Consider the following 18,571-nt stretch of genomic DNA (forward strand, 5'->3'; position numbering starts at 1 on the left):
TTCAAATTTTCAGCATTTTTTAATAGATGCCCACATTCATAAATCTAAATTATGAAAATAAAGTGTTATCAGGTAGTATGGGAAGTTTAGATTTGTTTTTAAAAGTAAACTATCAATCTTAATAATTCATTTCCTCCCTAAAAGTGAGAAACAGTGATAAATGGAAGAGATGAGACAAATCCCATTTTTTCAAATGAAAAATTGAAAACCTAAAGGGACAATGACTACAAGTAAAAGAATGCTGATTTTAGCAATGCCTGGGTGGCTCAGCAGTTGAGCATCTGCCTTCAGCTTAGGGTACGATCCCACAGGGAGCCTATTTCTCCCTCTGCCTGTGTCTCTGCCTCTCTGTCTCTCATAAATAATCTTAAAAAAAAAAAAAAAAAAAAAGAATGCTGATTTTAACAAAAGGTTGGGACTTTAGTCAAAGACTTCAGCTAAATATCAGTTAGCATGTTTAGAACAGCTGCATTTAGCAGACATTAAAGTTTACCCAGGCACCTGAGAGTAGACGAGGATTTGTCCAAGGCCACGCTACTTGAAACACTGAAGGTTTCCACAGTGAGAAGAGATCGGATCGGCAAATAGAGAGGCCTGATATCAAAAGGAAACAAAGAATATCAGTCTTCTGCCAACAACAGAAACTCCCTTAAAAGATCATTTTGAACCTTAACCCTAAAATTTGAATTATGTATTTTTTCAAAACTTAGTACATACTTCAAATAAAGCTTTATTTTGCTCCGTGAACTGACCTATAATCAAGTGCGCAGCTCCAGAGATGAACATGAAAAGTTGTAAACGAAGTTGGAGGATTATATCCCAGAACAGGTTCATCAGCAATATTCAAGAAGTATAAAATCTATAATCACAAAAATATAAAATGCCCTGCTTTAGAAGGAAAAAAAAAGTTTTGATATGATATCCCTAATACCAACATAAAACATCTCACAGAAAAAGCAACTGTTTATTGACAAAATTAATGCTAAAAGAAAAAAAAAATCATTTTGAAGCAATTCATCTCAAAAAGTATTTGCAAAACTGGGGAGCCCCGGTTTTGGCTCAGTGGTTTAGTGCCACCTTCAGCCCCAGGCATGATCCTGGAGACCCGGGATCGAGTCCCACGCCGGGCTCCCTGCGTGGAGCCTGCTTCTCCCTCTGCCTGTGTCTCTGCCTCTATGTCTCTCATCAATAAATGAATAAAATCTTTTAAAAAAATGTTTAAAAAAAAAAAAGTATTTGCATAACTACTTTTGAAGTATTTCTGAAATGAAGAGAGAGCCCCATCTGACAACTGCAGTGTTACAGAAGTCTTAGAAAAATCCTATCTTCTCAAAGATACAATTTATATGAAAATCATTATAAATTCCTTCTATTCCATCTGCTTTTCTATGTAATCCACTTTTGGGAAAAGTTACTTTTCCTTAAACTATACCTAGCTCAGTCTAAAACCAGATCCTCTTACAAACATCCACTCTCCTCTATTTCTATCTCTATGAGGCTAGACTAAATCTCCCCTTTACAGCAGAGCTCAGGGTTCGCACCAACCATCTCTCGACCCTCACTACACAGATCTAGGTCTTCTCAGGTTTCCTAAATGCTTTTATGAAAGCTCTCTGAAAACTTTTAAGGTATAAAATATTTTATTATTTTCTCAACACAAAGAAAAAGTTCCTCTAAGGAAAATAAACAAGAATCACAGTGCATTAATTTTCACTCTCAATAGAAAAGAATTAACCAACTGCACTTCATTAATCAAAAACCAACTGCATTTCACTAATCCTTAGAAATGTCTCAAAGCATGTTACTGGCCTAGGGAATAACTCTGAAATTCTGGCACCTACAAGAGTAAGTGCAAGTCAATACATCATTTATTGTTCCTCTACACCAGGGACTCAATAGAATCCCTTCCCTTAAATGACATAAAAGATAACGGTTTTGAGATGTTCAAGGTCGAAACTTAAAGGTAAAAAAAATCGATTTCATTCTGGAGTGGTGATAACGTTCTATTACTAACCTAAGAGGTGGCTAGTTATACAGGAGTGTTTACTTCAATGATAATTCAATGCACACTGATTATTTACGATTTGTGACTTTACAGTATTACGTATCTGTATAAAGTAAAAAGTAAAATCAATATGTACCTAACAACTCTCTTACCTGCTCGTGCCAGCTAAGCCCAGAAGGAAGTATTCTGTGCTGGAGTGTGGCTCCTTTCAACCCCACAGCAATGAGAAATTCCTATACAGAATAACACAAAAAGTTACATTGATCACCCGTATATCACTAGGTGAAAACCTGAAAAGTTTTCCTAAGAAAATAAATGTGCTGCCTTTTACACAATCACGTTTAGCTAGTAATCAAATGAACAGCAAGTATTTAATGGTATAAAAGTGTAAAAACACAAACCTTTGTATTGGACTCTGATTTATCAGAAAGTATTTTAACTGCAACAGAGAGCATATTCAAAGTGTCTCCTCCAACACCATCTGAAGAAGCTCTACTGAGGCCATCTTCTTCAGAGGAATAAATAGTAGGTTCCAACCAGTGTGGGCGGGTTGAACTGGGCAGTCGTGTTTCTGTAGGAAGAATCACTCCATCTACTACACCTACATTGACAAGGAGGTGACAATATAACAAAATAATAATCTGAATTAGTTCACAGATTTTGACAACTCAAAACAAAAATCTATAGGCTTCCACTGAATATAATTCTGGAGGCAAAATGATCAAAAACCAGCTTGACGTTATTAATCTGTACCCTCTCTGCTAATGTTGGTAGAACTGACCATACCCTACCTAAAAAAAAATTAAGATATGAAACGCTAGGAAATTAAATAGAAAACTCTGAAATATTAAGACTGTGCAAGTATTGTTTTCTAGACTTTGGGGGTAAAAAAAAGAACGTGTATCTTCCATTCACAAGATAATAGGGAATGTGCTCAAAAGATGGTAAATTCTGTTTTTTTTTACCAAAAGGAAATGCTGCTTAAGTAACAAATGTAAAGTCCTATCAATTCATCAGAGGATAATAAGATACAGTACATCCATAAAATGGAATATTATCTGGCAATAAAAGGAATAAAATACTGTTACACTTGGATGACCCTTGAAAACATCATGCCAAACGAAAGATGCCAGTCACAAAAGACCATATATCATATGATTCCATAAATATCCAGAGTACACAATCCACAGAGGCAAAGTAGATTAGAGGTTATTTAGTGCTGGAGGGTGGGAGGTGGAAGGCCATGGCAGGGTTACATCTAAAAGGGTACATAGCTTCTTCTACAGGTGATAGAAAGGTTCTAATGTTGTGATGATGGCTCCAATTCTGTAAAATTTTGAAAACCAGTGAAATGTATAGTTTGAATGGGTGAATTATATGGAATACGAACTACTATATCTCAAAGTATAGAAGTTATTGCCCAGAAAAACCATAAAGTCTACTCCCAATTTACAGTATTCTTTTGCCAATGAATCAGAACAACCCACAGAAAATAATTTCTATTATCAGAGTTTTGTTCTCAAAATAGATTTTCCTTATTAGGGGGCAGTTAAGTGTCTTCAGCTCAGGTCATGATCTCGGAGTTTTGTTTTTTTAAGATTTATTTATTTATTTATGATAGACACACAGAGTGAGAGTGAGAGAGAGAGAGAAAGAGAGAGAGAGAGAGAGAGAGAGAGAGAGAGAGGCAGAGACAAAGGCAGAGGGAGAAGCAGGCTCCATGCCGGGAGCCCAACACAGGACTCAATCCCAGGACTCCAGGATTGCGCCCCAGGCCAAAGGCAGGCACCAAACCACTGAACCATCCAGGGATCCCCTGATTCCGGAGTTCTGAGATCGAGCCCCACATCAGGCTCCCTGCTCAGCGGGGAGTCTTCTTTCTCTCCCTCTGCCGCTGTCTACACTTGTGAGCTCTCTTTCTCAACTCTCTCTCAAATAAATGAATAATCTTTTTAAAAACTTTATTAAAATTTAAATGGGTCTAAACAGAGGTGAACAGAACACACATTCAACATGTGTCCTACCTTTGTGGTATAGACTGAGACTGCTGGCATGAAGGCAGATGTAGTGCTTGTCATCACAGCCTTCATACTTGGTCACACAAAACAAGGAACCACTGTTGAACTCTAACCAGAACTCGCCATGCTTATTTTCCAACAGCTCTCCATTATCTTGCTAATAAAAAGACCAAAAAACGCAGAAGTCATTACTTAAATGCAGAAAAGTCAAAATGCCTCTTGAATTGCTCCTTCCTGATTCAGCCAACAGGACTCGCCCATGTGGCAGCAAAGCACTTTGATTCTCAAACCACCCAACATGAGGTGGCATGAAATGCTGTGTAGGGTCTCCTCTGCCGAATGAACCCCTGCACTTCACTCTCCTTTATAATACGTAAATTGCTAGTGATCACCTCAGCAGCAGAACCAGTACATTTGCCAAAAGAAGGTCCATACTAGGTTTGTCTTCTGATCCACAGTGAAACGCTCTCGGAAGCTGCTGTCACTGCAGACCTTCCTCAGGCAGTGAAACAACCTCCCACTACCTCAATGACAGCATGTGTAAATCATGGCACATTTAAAATAAAATATACCTGAAACAATACTTTGGCTTTGCAAATCCTTACCCTGACATCTGTAAACACTGCCATTAATCCATGATTGATACTCAGAAGAACAGAAAGAAAACTCTGTGAGTTCTTGTTCTGAGAGTCTAATTTTTTTTTCCTACGGGAACGATAGTTGGGATCCACTGTAGAAAAATACTGCAACGTCTCCTCCTCAGATCCACTTTCCTCATCTGTGAGAAACAAAGGTCACAGGAAATATGGTGCTGACAGCTATGGAAATAAAATAGCAACTAAAACAATATCACAAAAATATTTTACAAAAAAAATTTTTAAAAATATTTTACAACCTGTTTTTTTTTTTTTTTACCAAGAATCTGGCATGACAATAAAAATGTACTTTCTATTTATTTTCTCCTCCCCACTGAACTTAATATATATATATACTACTACTATAGAGATAACATATATAATTGACAATATTCAATGTGTAGATAAAAGGGGGGAAATACTGTTATTAGAAGACATTATAAAATATAGTTACCAGGGGAAATACCCAAGAAACATTTTAAAATCAATTGAAAAGGTTACTACTCTGTTTATTGATAAACCCGGCATTTTAAAGTCAAAACAAAGTTAAATACATTACCATAGTGAACTGTGGATTTAAATGGACTAAAACTCTCTTTGTTGAAGGTGTTAATCAGCTGACTGGCTACAGAAAGACCAAGACCATAAGAAATATTTTCAAATGTCTCCACTGGTGAAGGAGCTGTTGGTTCCCACAGCAGCAAGTCATTAAAGATCCTACAGAAGACAGAAGTTGAAAAATACATAACTCCTACTTCAGCTAAAAGTAATCTCAAGAACATAACCTTTAAGAAGTCACATGAATAATAGTTTTTCTAAATGGAAAACAGAAATTAGATCCCACAAAGGATTTTTTTTTTTAAAGCATCAAATACATTTCTTTCAATAGGAAAAGTACTGATACGGCTCAACTACAAGGCAATGAGAAAGGAATCTGTACAAATAGGTACTTAATGAGCTATCAGCCTAGTTTTAGCTGTGTTGTGTGCATCAATTACATACACCTAAATGCACCTTAAAGGAGGAAGTTAAAAACTTATTAAAAAAAAAAAAAAAAGGAAACACTGTTCACATAGGAGAGCTCTCTGTAAACTGGAACACACCATGCACCCTCATCTGACCCACACACCCACCCATGGGGCAGCCCATGGAAGAATCATTACTCTCACTTCACACTTGGGAGAAACTGCCTCATAAAGGTTAAGTGCCCTGCCCAAAGTCACAGAGCTAATTTGGGGGAGGACCAGACCATAGCCCAGATCTTGTCCAGCTCCCAGTTCAGCTCTCCTCATTACTCACTGTTCCTAGGGATAACTGCTTTTTGTCTCGCTCCCACAGAAAGCACAGCTTCCCTGGGAAATGTGCATGGGAGAAGAATGCATAAGAAGCAGGGAATAAAGGCAGGAAATCCTCTAACTGGCTGCACGACCAAGTCAATACTCGTGATTAATGGGTGATACACATCAATCTAGGTTTCTAGCACATCCTACTCTGTCATGACTCAGATGTCTTGCTGCTCCTATGTTCCCCACTGCAATTAGCTCTGCTTCACATTTTCATAGAAATTCAGACTTTACAATGTCCTCTCTGAAGCCTGCTGTTAGATTTGGACCCACAGTGAATCCTTCACAAACCTAACTCAATCACGCGCCTGTAACAGTATTTTCTCGCTTCCCCTTCCTAGACCATAGCCTCTCAGAGAGACGGCCTTAGGTCTTGGTCATATTTATATGTCCTAGCACAGTGGCTGTCATTAAGCAGGCATTTGATGATGAGACAACCAGTGGATGACTCACATGGCAGGACTGCCAAAGGCACAGCCTCGTCGTAAAGCCTAGTGTGAATACCAATCAAGGTGCCAAGCAATGAGGCAGGCTGGCCCTTCCTGTGAGAAGCCACTTGTCTAGGAACTTCCTGGACCAATTCCTAAGCTTCTGAAGCCCTAGAAAGTATAAACCAGGACTGAGTGCCATGACTCTCAGTAGACTGAAATCCCCACTCCAAAAGCTCTCCATTTGGAACTATCAGTAGGTGAAGAATACCAGAGATACGGGGCAGAAACAAGTCTCCTCTCAGAACCAATGACAACTATGCCCCCAAACTGTGTGATACTTATTGGGTCACTGCTTCTTGGGTATATTGCTCACAGGACAAAGAAACAAGAGTGTAAGCCCAGATCTTACTCTAAACTCCTTTGTAGGGATCCCTGGATGGCGCAGCGGTTTGGCGCCTGCCTTTGGCCCAGGGCGCGATCCTGGAGACCCGGGATCGAATCCCACATCGGGCTCCCGGTGCATGGAGCCTGCTTCTCCCTCTGCCTGTGTCTCTGCCTCTCTGTCTCTCTCTGTGTGACTATCATGAATAAATAAATAAAATCTTAAAAAATAAAAATAAAAATAAACTCCTTTGTAAATAAATAATGAAGATATAAAAATGAATTTTCTCAGGAAATGCCCTTCCTATACGTTATTCCCTATAACAATTCTCTTAACTTCACAGGTTAAAGAGAAACTACTACTTTATGTAAAATCTGACCTGTAAATATGTTTCATATGACTTTGCATTTTCCTTATTTACATTTTGATCTAAACATGGTCTTGATATCATTAATACTGTAAAATATTAGATGTTTCTAATACCAAGAAAACATTTGAGATATTTAAGGACAGAGCGGGTGCTTGGATGGCTCAATCAATTAAGCCGCCAACTCCTGATTTCCGCTCAGGTCAGGATCATGGAAGTGAGCCCTGTGTCAGGCTCCTCACTCAGCAGGGAGTCTGCTTGAGGATTCTTGCTCTCCCTCTCTATTTGCCCCTTCCCCTGCTCTTGCTCTCTCTAAAATATCTTTTAAAAGAAGATATTTAAGGACGTATCACCATGATTCTGTGGTTATGAGCCTGAAATATAACAGGTAATAAATACTCATTTAAGAAAGCTAGTAAAAATTCTTTTATATTCTAAAGAAATTTTGAAATAGAAAAAAGTTCTCCTGTACCTAAGACCATCTAAAAAGAGCCAGTTGACCAAGGCACTAAAGGAATAAACCAAGATCTTAAAGTATATGAAGTTAAGGCAGAGTGGTTATAACCCTGCTCAGAAAGTTACTTTCTTTAATGTATGAAAATAAAAATAAATAAAAATTATATGGATAAAGAGGCAACACTAAAACATTTAGCAAAACTCAAATGGGGTGTGATGATTAGGTAACAATATTAATTTTCTCATTTTGAGGGCTGAATTATGATTATGTAGAAGAATGTCTATGGGAAATACACACTCAAGTGCTCAGGAAGGGCATTAGGTCAGCAGCTCACTCTCAAATGGTTCAGGGTTTGGTAAAAAAAAAAAAAAAAAAAAAAAGCTCTTTGTGCTATACTTGCAACTTCTCTAAGTTTGAGAATATTCAAATACTTTAAAAAATATTAACTTCATAATACATATTCAAAGCCAAATAAGGGGCCAAGAATTGACACCAAGAACTTAGATACATCATTTATAAGATCCACAGGGTGAAGGAGAACTTCAGCCTTTATGTAAGTGTAGGCACCTGAGAGCTGGAGATACAGAGTAGAACAGTAACGCTTTCCAGCAACCACTATGTAACCAACTCCCCAAAAGAACACTTTCCTGTTCCCTCCTCTGAGCAATCAACAGCCCCACCAGCCATCCCAACTGACCTCCCCATGTGCTCTCCCCATGTGCTAACTGCTGGCTCCTTGGGACTGCTCTCTAGCACACCTAAGAAGTCAGCTCCCATAGCGTGAGCTCTGTTCTGTATATTCACCAAATGCCAATTGTATTTGGCCTCTACTATGCTCATCTCTATTGTTTTAAGTAGAGTTTTAATTCTAAATTGTACTAATAGGTGACTTTTAAATATATAGACTGAAAAAATTTTTTTAATTATATATATAAATATATATAAATAATAAATTATATATACACATATATAGAGAGACTGAAGTGGAAAAAATCTTAAAAATCGAAGATTTTGCACTCAAATTCCTTTGAAACTATTTTTTCAGGGACACCTGGGTGGCTCAGCGGTTGGGCATCTGCCTTTGGCTCAGGCAGGATCCCACGGTCCTGGGATCGAGTCCCATATTGGGCTCCCTGCATGGAGCCTGCTTCTCCCTCTGCCCTTGTCTCCGCCTCTGTGTCTTTCATGAGTAAATAAATAAAATCTTTAAAAAAACAAAAACACTTTTTTCAGAAACTGAAGATTGTAGAAAAAAGGAGATAAAATCAGACAGGGTGACAAAACATGAGACACCTAACTCTGGGAAATGAACAAGGGGTGCTAGTGGAAGGGGAGGTGGGCGGGGGGATGGGGTGACTGGGTGATGGGCACAGAGGGGAGCACTTGATGGGATGAGCACTGGGTGTTATGCTAGATGCTGGCAAATTGAACTCCAAAAAAAAACTATGCAAAAATAAAGAAGTCTTTAAAAAATAAATAAGACTTTTCAAAAAGTTAAATAGAAGAACATTTTCTTCCTACACCTCAATGGACTATCCTGTAAATCTCATCATCAAGACAACTGAACCCCCCCCCCCCCCCGCAGCACCTGCTGGCCCTCCATACAGGCGTCTCTCAACTCTCTTCATGTCTCTGCACACACAGGAGACATATTTGCTCAGTACTCTATGGAAATGTGATGGAGAGCAACCAGTCACCAAAGGTGGATGGAATAAACATCTCACGTACAAGTAACTCAGTTACCAGACACACTGATTAGGAAATTCCACTATGACAACAGCCCCACATAACAGTTAACGGTTTTGTAATCAACACCACACAAAGTACCCAGGGGTTGTAGATACTATTAAAGCAAGGACAGAAAAAGGGGAAGTGGGGAAACAGGGAAGCAGTTAGGCAGAAAAGTACAATCCCAAAAACTCAACTAAATGTACTTAAACTCACCTATTATAAAGCTTCTCATAAAAACTTTTACTAGGTAGTGTTATGTGAATGTTGGGTAACGTAAGTTCCAGCACATAGTGAGAATTGCTGATTGCTTTATCCTGAAACTCTGTCATTTCTACAGGGTCTCCAGGCATCACCATCTAAAATAGAATAGTTTAGTGGGGAAAAAAAAAAAAAGCACCAAATAACCATTTCATGTTTAAAATAACAGTAGCACCTTCTGCCTTATCCATGGACTCGATATTGTAAACAGAGAAGAGTGTAACTTTTAAAGAAAGAAAAATACTATTCAGTCTTAGAGCTAAATGCCTAACAAAAACAGCAAAGTACTTCAAAAACAAAGAATGAAAACGACTGCTGTATGGAACAGGTAATTCTTTGGTTGCACGCTGGCATTTTACCTGCTCATTTTCAAACATGACTCTCCGAGAGGAGAAGGGAGATGGGGCCGGTCTTCGCAGATCACAAACATCCTTCAGGGAATGAGCACCCCCTTCCTCCTCTTCCTGGTAGCGGCCATCACTCTCTTCTTCCTCCGCAGCTATTCGCTCCAAAATGGAATGCACAGCTGGCGGATTTAATTTGAGTACAATTCTGACAGCAAAGACAATTTAAAAAAATCAAGGTCTCAGTGCAACCAGCACAGCTGTAACTTTTCCGCACTCTACTACAAAGACCACTGATGATAGGATTCAGCTTCTCCACAAAATCTAGTTATGTCTCATGTAACCACTTCTGAGTGTACTCCAAACTTGAAAATGTTGAATGGATGAAACAAATAAAGGAAGGGCATCACCACTGCATACTTGGCTAACTGAAAATCTGATCTTGTAACAAAAGGACAAAAGGTTATCTTTCAATTTCATTAACAGCTGGCAAATTTTGCCTAAGAATTCTATTTGTTTTCATGAAACCAAACCCTTCTGGGGTCTGTTCTGCTATTAAAGAAGATCTGCACACCTAAGAGACCTTGTATCATAGAAATTGTTCAAGTAGAAAAGACAGACGGATAAGAGATTAACTGCAACAACAAAGTAGCATTTTCCTTCAGGAATTTCAATAACAAAAAGGCTTGTTGGTGCACTGAAGCTACAAACCACAAGTAAAGGAATTCTGGGCCCCTGCTATCCTACTACTACCCGCACATCAGGAGCAAAGGCTTTGCTGTCTCCTTCCCAACACCACTGTGAGAAGCCTGGTGCCCTCAAACCAAACAGCTGTGAGGCATCTGTAACGGGTTATTCCCCTAAGTAGATGGTACATAATGGTTCCCATTTTGAACAATCATGACTGCTTCCTGATTTATGGACACCCTAATGCAAACTGTGCTACAAAATTAACTCCAGTAGATCCATTTCTTATGATAAAAACCCATGTACTAAACCGCTCATTATCAGGCATGTACTGGTCACACCTAAGAGCCTGCTAGGTCTGATACACAGGGGTGGATGTAAAAAAGGCCGGAGGGAAAATAGCACCTCCCCCCCCCCCAAAAAAAGTCACTTTAATTCTCAGTTGTCAAATATTGTTTTCAATGTACCAAAAAAAAAAAAAAAAAAAATCATTATTTCAAGTGAACAAAGTCCTTTTAAATATATCCAAGCCTACTACCAATCTATTAGTTTAATTAATGTTTTAATATACAATGAGTAATTAAATATGTTAATAAACAATAATCTATAATGAATAATTACTTTATTAATTCTAAGAAATCCTGAAGCAGTGGTTCTTAACATCCACCTGCACATCAGATCACCTGGTGTAATTTTTAGACTATCCTGATGCCGGCTCTATCCCAAAATCTCAGGGTGGGGCCAGTGAGTCAGAATTTTGTAAAAGCTCCCCACATCTGAAAAAGTGTCCTAAAGCAATCACAGACTATAAAATTCATTTGACAACTAATCAAATGGTGCCATATAACTCTTCCACTGTAGCACTGAACTATTTTTTTTTTAAATGGTTAATGATCCTTTTGTCCCTCTAATTAAACAAGGTAACTTTGGACCAGGGAATACATTTTATACTTTCATCTCTCACAAAATAGACAGACATCTTTCATATGTTAGTACACTTAATATGGATTTTTGAATTTAATTTGTCCATCTTTCTCTGCCTTCTCTCATCAGGGCTGAATATTTTTAGTTTAAATTAATAGCCAAAATGTCAAAAGTACTACAGCAGGGGCACTTGGGTGGTACAATCAGTTAAGCATGCTACTCTTGGTTTAGGCTCAGGTCATGACCTCAGGGTCCTGAGATGGAGCCCCGTGTGGGGCTCCACACTCAGCTCAGAGTCTGCTTATGATTCGCTCTCCCCATCTCCTTCTGCACCTCCTCCCACCCACACGTTCTCTCTCAAAATTAATAAAAAAATAATAAAGTACCACACCAATTTATTTTTGCAAGGATAATCTCATTAAAATCTATCATGTATACCTACTTACTCACCGTGGCCAGTCAAAGTCATCGGATGATGCTGTATCTCCATCTACTCCACTAGACACATGGAAAAACTTAATAGATGGTTCTCCTCTATCTTCCTGGAATGATCCTAATAAAACAAGACTGGTTAACTAAACTACATTTCTTCTCAAGTGCTGAAAGAAAAGATAGTTTCCTCCTTACATAATAAGCAAAGATCTTCTACATCTGGGACACAGTGTAATAATACTAAGTTGTATAGCACTTATTCCTTTGTTCCTATTTCTTGGGTACATATGGGGAGATAGCATATAAAGATGATGTTTTCTGTTCAAACTCAAATTCTTAGTTACCAAGTTTAATCTATAAGGTACATCATCATAACATAAATAGAGCAGCTGTCACTTGCTGCCACTGAATAGTTATTCTACATAGAAGTTTATGCAGTTAATCTAGGAACACACAGATAATAACTCTATTTCTTAAATGTTTTGTACCAAGCACTGTAAAAATTACTTCCATTCACAAAAATTGAATGCATGGTTTTTCAGTCCATTTTACAAAGAATGACTTTCCTCCAGAATAATAGTTTTTTCCCCACTATAGATAAGATCAGAACCCCTAAAGGCTCTTTCATGAAGTCCTAATCAGCAAGTCCATTGTAAATATCTCTGAAGATGTGTAAAACTCAGAACAAAGGAAAAAAAAATGTGCAGCCTATTTCCTGAGATGGAGGAGCAGGATATGGTGACAGGGGGAGGTGTGGTTAGATGAGGTGTGGTGGCAGAGGTTATATCGTTTAGGAACCACAGAATAAAGCATCAGAATCTTCTAGAGTTCCTCATAGACTTGGTTCACCCTACATTTATATTCTGTTAGATGACAAAAGCAAATACAGAAAAACTGTTAAACAGGTTTTACAAAGAAAAGTCGCCAGAGATTAGTCTGATAAGTGACAGTTCAAGTGGGAGACTTAGGTTTGAATCTGATTCTGTCATTTACATGGTCTTAGAAGGTACCTCTTCTTAAGTCTGTGGATTCCTCACTTATAAATTATAAATGATACAAAGAATTGGAAATAATAAGCCTACTATAACCATGATGACGAAAGGAAACCAGGAGAACATAGGAGAAGTGCTCAGCACAGTACCTAACAGATTGGCACTCAAAAAATTCCAGTTACTTTTAGCTATACAAGTCAGTCATGTGGCATTAAAAACGTAAGCTAGAGTACTATAGTACCCCGTAGAAAAGAAGTATTTTAATAAAGTGAATAATCATGCTTAGTAATTTTTTAAAAGTTAATTATAATCACATATTCCTATACAATACTGGAAAAAGGCCATTACTCTTGTTTTCTAACAGTGTCTAATGTTACTATATTGGGGATTGCCGTATGCTTTTTCATGATGTTTGCTTGAGTAGTAGTTGGTGGTTTCTGGTCTAGCTCTTATAGGCATATTCAATCTTACCAACTAGTTCTCTAAAGGTAAGTTCCAATTTAATTTGCTCTGGGGTTGATCCTCCTATAAATTCAGTCTTAAATTCTAGGTCTGTGAATGCTAAATGAAGCATCTCCTTCTGAAGTGACTTCTTAAACCATGGTCCTCTTTCTTGATCTGACCGAAGATCAGGTATTGGGAAGCGAATAGAAAGGTTTAAAGCTGGTGTGGCAACTTGTACGGATATCCGACAATTTGCAGGATTATGTGAATCATCCAGAAATACTTCAGTGAAAGCCTTGTGCTAAAACACAAATCAAAAATATGCCAGAATATCAAAGTAAAGAAACATAAATGATATTAGTATTGAACATTACAATATATATAATCACTACTTCCTCATTCAGTATAATGTACTAAAATACAATTCAAATTACCTACTACCATATTAATTTAGTGTAATGAAATTTTATAATGCAGTAGCAGCTACTGACAAAACTTCAAATAACCGGCAAAAGTTAAACCAAATAAATCAAAATCAATCAAAACAAACACTGAACTAAAATGAAGACACAGGTGCTAGAGATGTATAAACATATTACTATAGACTAAAAGACAATAGCATGTACATTAGGTTATCAGTAAATCCAATAGAGTTAAAAATCAATTCAGCATTCAATTTGAAGGATTTATCTACCAATATGCTACTTTAAAGACTTGGTGTGAAATAAGATTATGCCAAATGCAAGGTCCATCTCTGACTTAACTTTGTATTTCCAGGACTAAGCCTAGAGCCTGGCACAGCATAAGTTCTAAATATTCACCAAATGACTCACTCTGAGCTCCCAAAGGCTATGAGTCCATCAAATGGCTCTTAAAAACCAAGACACATATGCACCCTCTGCTCAAAATAACATGCCCTTCAGATAAAAGTCATTTATGTTTTGTTTTTCCCTAAAATGTGCTGAAGCTTATAAGGCTTTAGCCCAGAGAACACTGCAGGTATTAACACTCCTCCACTCTATGAATCGGCGTCTAACCTCCTGGATTTAGGAGTTCCCTTCTTCCCCTAGACTGGGATTTTTAGCACTATTCTTTTTCTCCCCTATTGGACTCTGTAATACTAACCCCTACCTCAGCAAAAATAATCGAAGAAATTAAACCATCATCCCAGTACATCAATGGCTAATAGCAAATATGCATACTAGTCCCAGAGAACTTGAAATAACTAGTAATTGGTGGCAACAAAAAATAAAGAATGCTGATTTAATGTAAATATCCACCACTAATTAAGGAACAAACAAGTAAGTAGAAAAACAGTGAATCTCCCTTTTCTTTTTAACCGAAGGGGTCAAAGAGCCCCCAAATTCCAGCCCAGAATTTCTAACAGATTTCTTGCAAATCTGACTTATTTGAAATGCTTAGAAAAAAAAAAAAAAAAAAACACCATGCACCAGACAGAACTAAGTATAAGTTACCTAATGTGATGCTTGGTAACAATGCCATAAATTATGTTCCCACTTTCAAAAGTGTACTTTACATTATCTGGACTACATTTTATAGGCAGATCAGGTTGTTTACTCAATGTGTGAATAAATTTTGGGCAGATATTACAATTGCAGTTTATAAAATTCAGAAAACACAGAGAGGGAAAGGAAATCTCATTCTACACTTTAACATAATCAAAGCTACCAACTGGTGTATTTCTACCCATTCTTTTTCAATACTTCAATTTCTTTTTAAGATTTTATTGTTTAAGAGAGGGAGAGAGAGGAAGGGAGGGAGAGAGAGAGAGAAAGACAGAGCGAGCATGGGGGTGGAGGGGGGGAGAAGCAGATGGAGAGGGAAAGGCAGACTTCCTACTAAGCAGGGAACCCAATGTGAAGCTCCAACCCAGGACCCTGGGATCATGACCTGAGCCAAAGGTATGCACTTAACCAACTGAACCAGCCAGGTGCCCCTATACCTCAATTTTATTTACACAGCTGTGATAAAAATTTAGAGTAGTACGTTTCACTTTTTCTCTTAATACTCCTTCATGAGCTTCCTTCATGTTGCTTCACCATTTTTATAACTATCATTTAAAATGGCCACATAAAATTTCACTTGATATATTAGCAAAACTTACTCAGCTAGTCTATGATCTAGACATAAGTTTCTCCATAACCTATTAAGAACACTTAAGCTCAGAAATGATTCCAATAAGCCCATTAGTTAGCTATAATTAGGATTAGTATTTGTAACATTCTGAATACTTACCAGACTAATATGTTTATTGTATGAAGTATACATGTGAGATGCCATCATCTCTACTGTGGTAAGCTTTTGTGGTTGGAGCAAGGAATTTAACCTGTCCACAATACTGATATCCAGCTCACAAAACACAGGATTCAACTTAATTTGTAATTCTGCCTTCTGAGGAACAGAACTAAGTCTTGCTTGATTGCCCTTTAAAAGCAAAAAAAAAAAAAGGAAAACATTAACATGATCACTAAGAGTACTACAAAATTAAGTGAAAACTAGGAATATGACTAAATAAAAACTGTATAACTATGACAAAATACGTATCAAATGAAAATTTACAGGTGGTAATCACACAATATGGCTTCTTACCTGGGGTCCTTTATTCTCAGAATGCTTATAATGAAGCTGAAGACACACAGGTGGATGGGAATCAGTTCGTTCCTTGGAATGGAACATTAAAAGCTTACAAAGACAAAAATAAATTAAATGTAAGATTTTAAACTATAACTCATCACATGAATTAATAGAGGGGCTAATAGTCGAAAGACCTTTTCAAAGCCAGGAAAGCTGATTTTACATTTCATTTTGGTCACTTATAAACCATGTCAATCTTAAGTTAATTTCTGTGATTCTTAGTATCTCAACTGCAGAATGTACATGAGAATTCAAGTAAATTAATGCCCAAGAAAGTACTTTGAAAATAAAATAATGAACAAGGGCAAAGTAACAGCAATATAGGTTATCTTGATAACTTTGGAAAGTTTCTCTAGCACACACTTTTAGAATTGGGAAAAAAAAATTAGACTAATAAATGAACAAAAGACATTTTGCTTGTCTTAAACAGTGCAGTATTTAACAGACTTCTTCTAAAATTAATAGTGCTTGGAAAATCAGTGAAATGAAGTCATCTATTCCATAACCTGTCTGCCACTCTAAAACAAGTCAACTCTAAAAATTCTACCAGACTCTTAGAATGACCTTGAATGCCACTTTAAAATGTTTCAACAAAATACAAATGTGTGTGCACGCATGTGAGCGTGCACGCACACACACTTCCTATGACTTCCTCTTTTTTTTTTTTTTTAAGAAAAATCACTGCTGTTAATACAACTCTTTAAAAGCAAAGCCGAAAAAAAATAAATAAATAAAATATAAAAAAATAAAAAAAAGCAAAGCCGATTTAAAGAAAAATCCTAAAGGAAAAATATCTAGTATAATTTACCTCTGTGTAGTGAGGAGGAACAGAATGAAAATCCGTGGGAAATAGGCACTCCAAAAGTTCCATTTGCCCGATGGACATGTCAGTACTAAAATATCGGGAAGCTGATCTTTGTCTTTGTTCATAGGACACTTTGATGCCAGTACCTATAAATCTATTACAAAAAAATGAAGCATTTAAGAGAACTCATTTTTTCTAGGTTAACCAATGTCAAAGAATAGTACACAAGTGTTAATAGCACAATTGTCCACCTATTCTGACAAGTTCAAGTTGTTAGTAATAACTAATATTCCAAAGAGTATTAACCAGAAAGACCGCTTCAAATTTCCCACTCCCTGACATAAGACAGCAGCTCTGTTGATAAGAAATTATCCAGGATATATGTATTTCCCAATACTGCCCTCCCTTGACATTTTATTTATTTATTTTTTAATTTTTATTTATTTATGATAGTCACAGAGAGACACAGAGAGAGGCAGAGACATAGGCAGAGGGAGAAACAGGTTCCATGCACCGGGAGCCTGATGTGGGATTCGATCCCGGGTCTCCAGGATCGCGCCCTGGGCCAAAGGCAAGCGCCAAACCACTGCGCCACCCAGGGATCCCTCCCTTGACATTTTAAAATTTACACTGCAGTGGACAAAAATCTTTCAAATCTGTAAAATATATGTAATAGATTCTTAACATTTTAAAACCTTCAATCATTGGATCCCAAGTGAAGTTGTCCTGTTTTTGCTGTTTTTGTTATATTTTCTACTAGCAGACATTTGAAACCTTGTCAAAAATGTTTTTACATTTTAATTATAAATACTACAGTCCACAGGACGCCTAGGTGGCTCAGTCCGTTAAGCATCTGCCTTTGGTTCAGGTCATGATCCCAGGGTCCTGGGATTGAGCACCAACCACATTAGGCTGTTTGCTCAGCAGATTCCCTCTCCTCCCTCTACTTCTGCCTACCACTCCCCCTGCTTGTGTTCTCTCTCTCTAGGTCAAATAAATAAAATCTTTAAAAGAAAAAAATTTTTAATAAGGTAAATACTATGATCCTAACCTGTACAGTTTCTTTAGCTACATATAAAAACTACCCTGTATACTAATTTTAATACTTCAAAAAACAATAAAAGGCCAAAACTGCTTTATCAAAATATTAATTTATTTTTTATATTTTTTATATATGCCTAAACCACTGTATAAAATATGATCAATCACTTTCATGTTAAAATTAGCAATGTTTATTAAAAAAAAAAAACTTTAAAAAATATTGTTAATTCATGAGAGACACACAGAGAAGGCAGACACATAGGCAGAGGAGAAGCAGGCTCCCTGCAGGGAGCCTGATGTGGGACCTGACCCCAGAATTCCAGGATCATGCCCTGAGCTAAAGGCAGATGCTCAACCACCGAGCCACCCAAGCGTCCCTACTTATTAACAATATTATATCTTCAAATTTAATTATCTCCTCACCTACCAGGACTCAACTCATGAAAAAGTCTTTGGCTATTTGGACGACTTAACTTTTTTAATAAAGTTTTGTTGTTGTTGTTAATTCACTCACAACAGTGAGAGCAAGACCTGAACTGAGATCAAGGGTTGGACATTTAATGGACTAGCCACCCAGGTGCCCCCGGACAGCTTTACTTTTTTAAAGCAGAAGTTGAAAG

At 37.4% G+C, this 18,571-nt stretch overlaps 1 protein-coding gene across 2 annotated transcripts in view; it reads right to left on the reverse strand.

The window, feature by feature from the left end:
- Positions 1 to 18,571, reverse strand: part of ATG2B (autophagy related 2B) — a 71,808-nt gene that overhangs the window by 27,475 nt on the left and 25,762 nt on the right. For both annotated transcript variants that reach the window (XM_072762247.1, XM_072762246.1), the window contains exons 12-25: positions 16,914 to 17,064; positions 16,061 to 16,153; positions 15,707 to 15,895; positions 13,478 to 13,751; positions 12,033 to 12,135; positions 9,987 to 10,179; positions 9,583 to 9,725; positions 5,218 to 5,375; positions 4,629 to 4,801; positions 4,030 to 4,180; positions 2,407 to 2,606; positions 2,158 to 2,238; positions 753 to 859; positions 502 to 594 (exon numbers count right to left, since the gene is read on the reverse strand). In XM_072762247.1, the coding sequence (XP_072618348.1) occupies positions 502 to 594; positions 753 to 859; positions 2,158 to 2,238; positions 2,407 to 2,606; positions 4,030 to 4,180; positions 4,629 to 4,801; positions 5,218 to 5,375; positions 9,583 to 9,725; positions 9,987 to 10,179; positions 12,033 to 12,135; positions 13,478 to 13,751; positions 15,707 to 15,895; positions 16,061 to 16,153; positions 16,914 to 17,064 (2,109 nt within the window). The remainder of the gene's footprint in view (positions 1 to 501; positions 595 to 752; positions 860 to 2,157; positions 2,239 to 2,406; positions 2,607 to 4,029; positions 4,181 to 4,628; positions 4,802 to 5,217; positions 5,376 to 9,582; positions 9,726 to 9,986; positions 10,180 to 12,032; positions 12,136 to 13,477; positions 13,752 to 15,706; positions 15,896 to 16,060; positions 16,154 to 16,913; positions 17,065 to 18,571) is intronic.

Source organism: Vulpes vulpes, chromosome 6 (assembly GCF_048418805.1).
Source record: "Vulpes vulpes isolate BD-2025 chromosome 6, VulVul3, whole genome shotgun sequence".
Lineage (NCBI taxonomy): Eukaryota > Metazoa > Chordata > Mammalia > Carnivora > Canidae > Vulpes > Vulpes vulpes.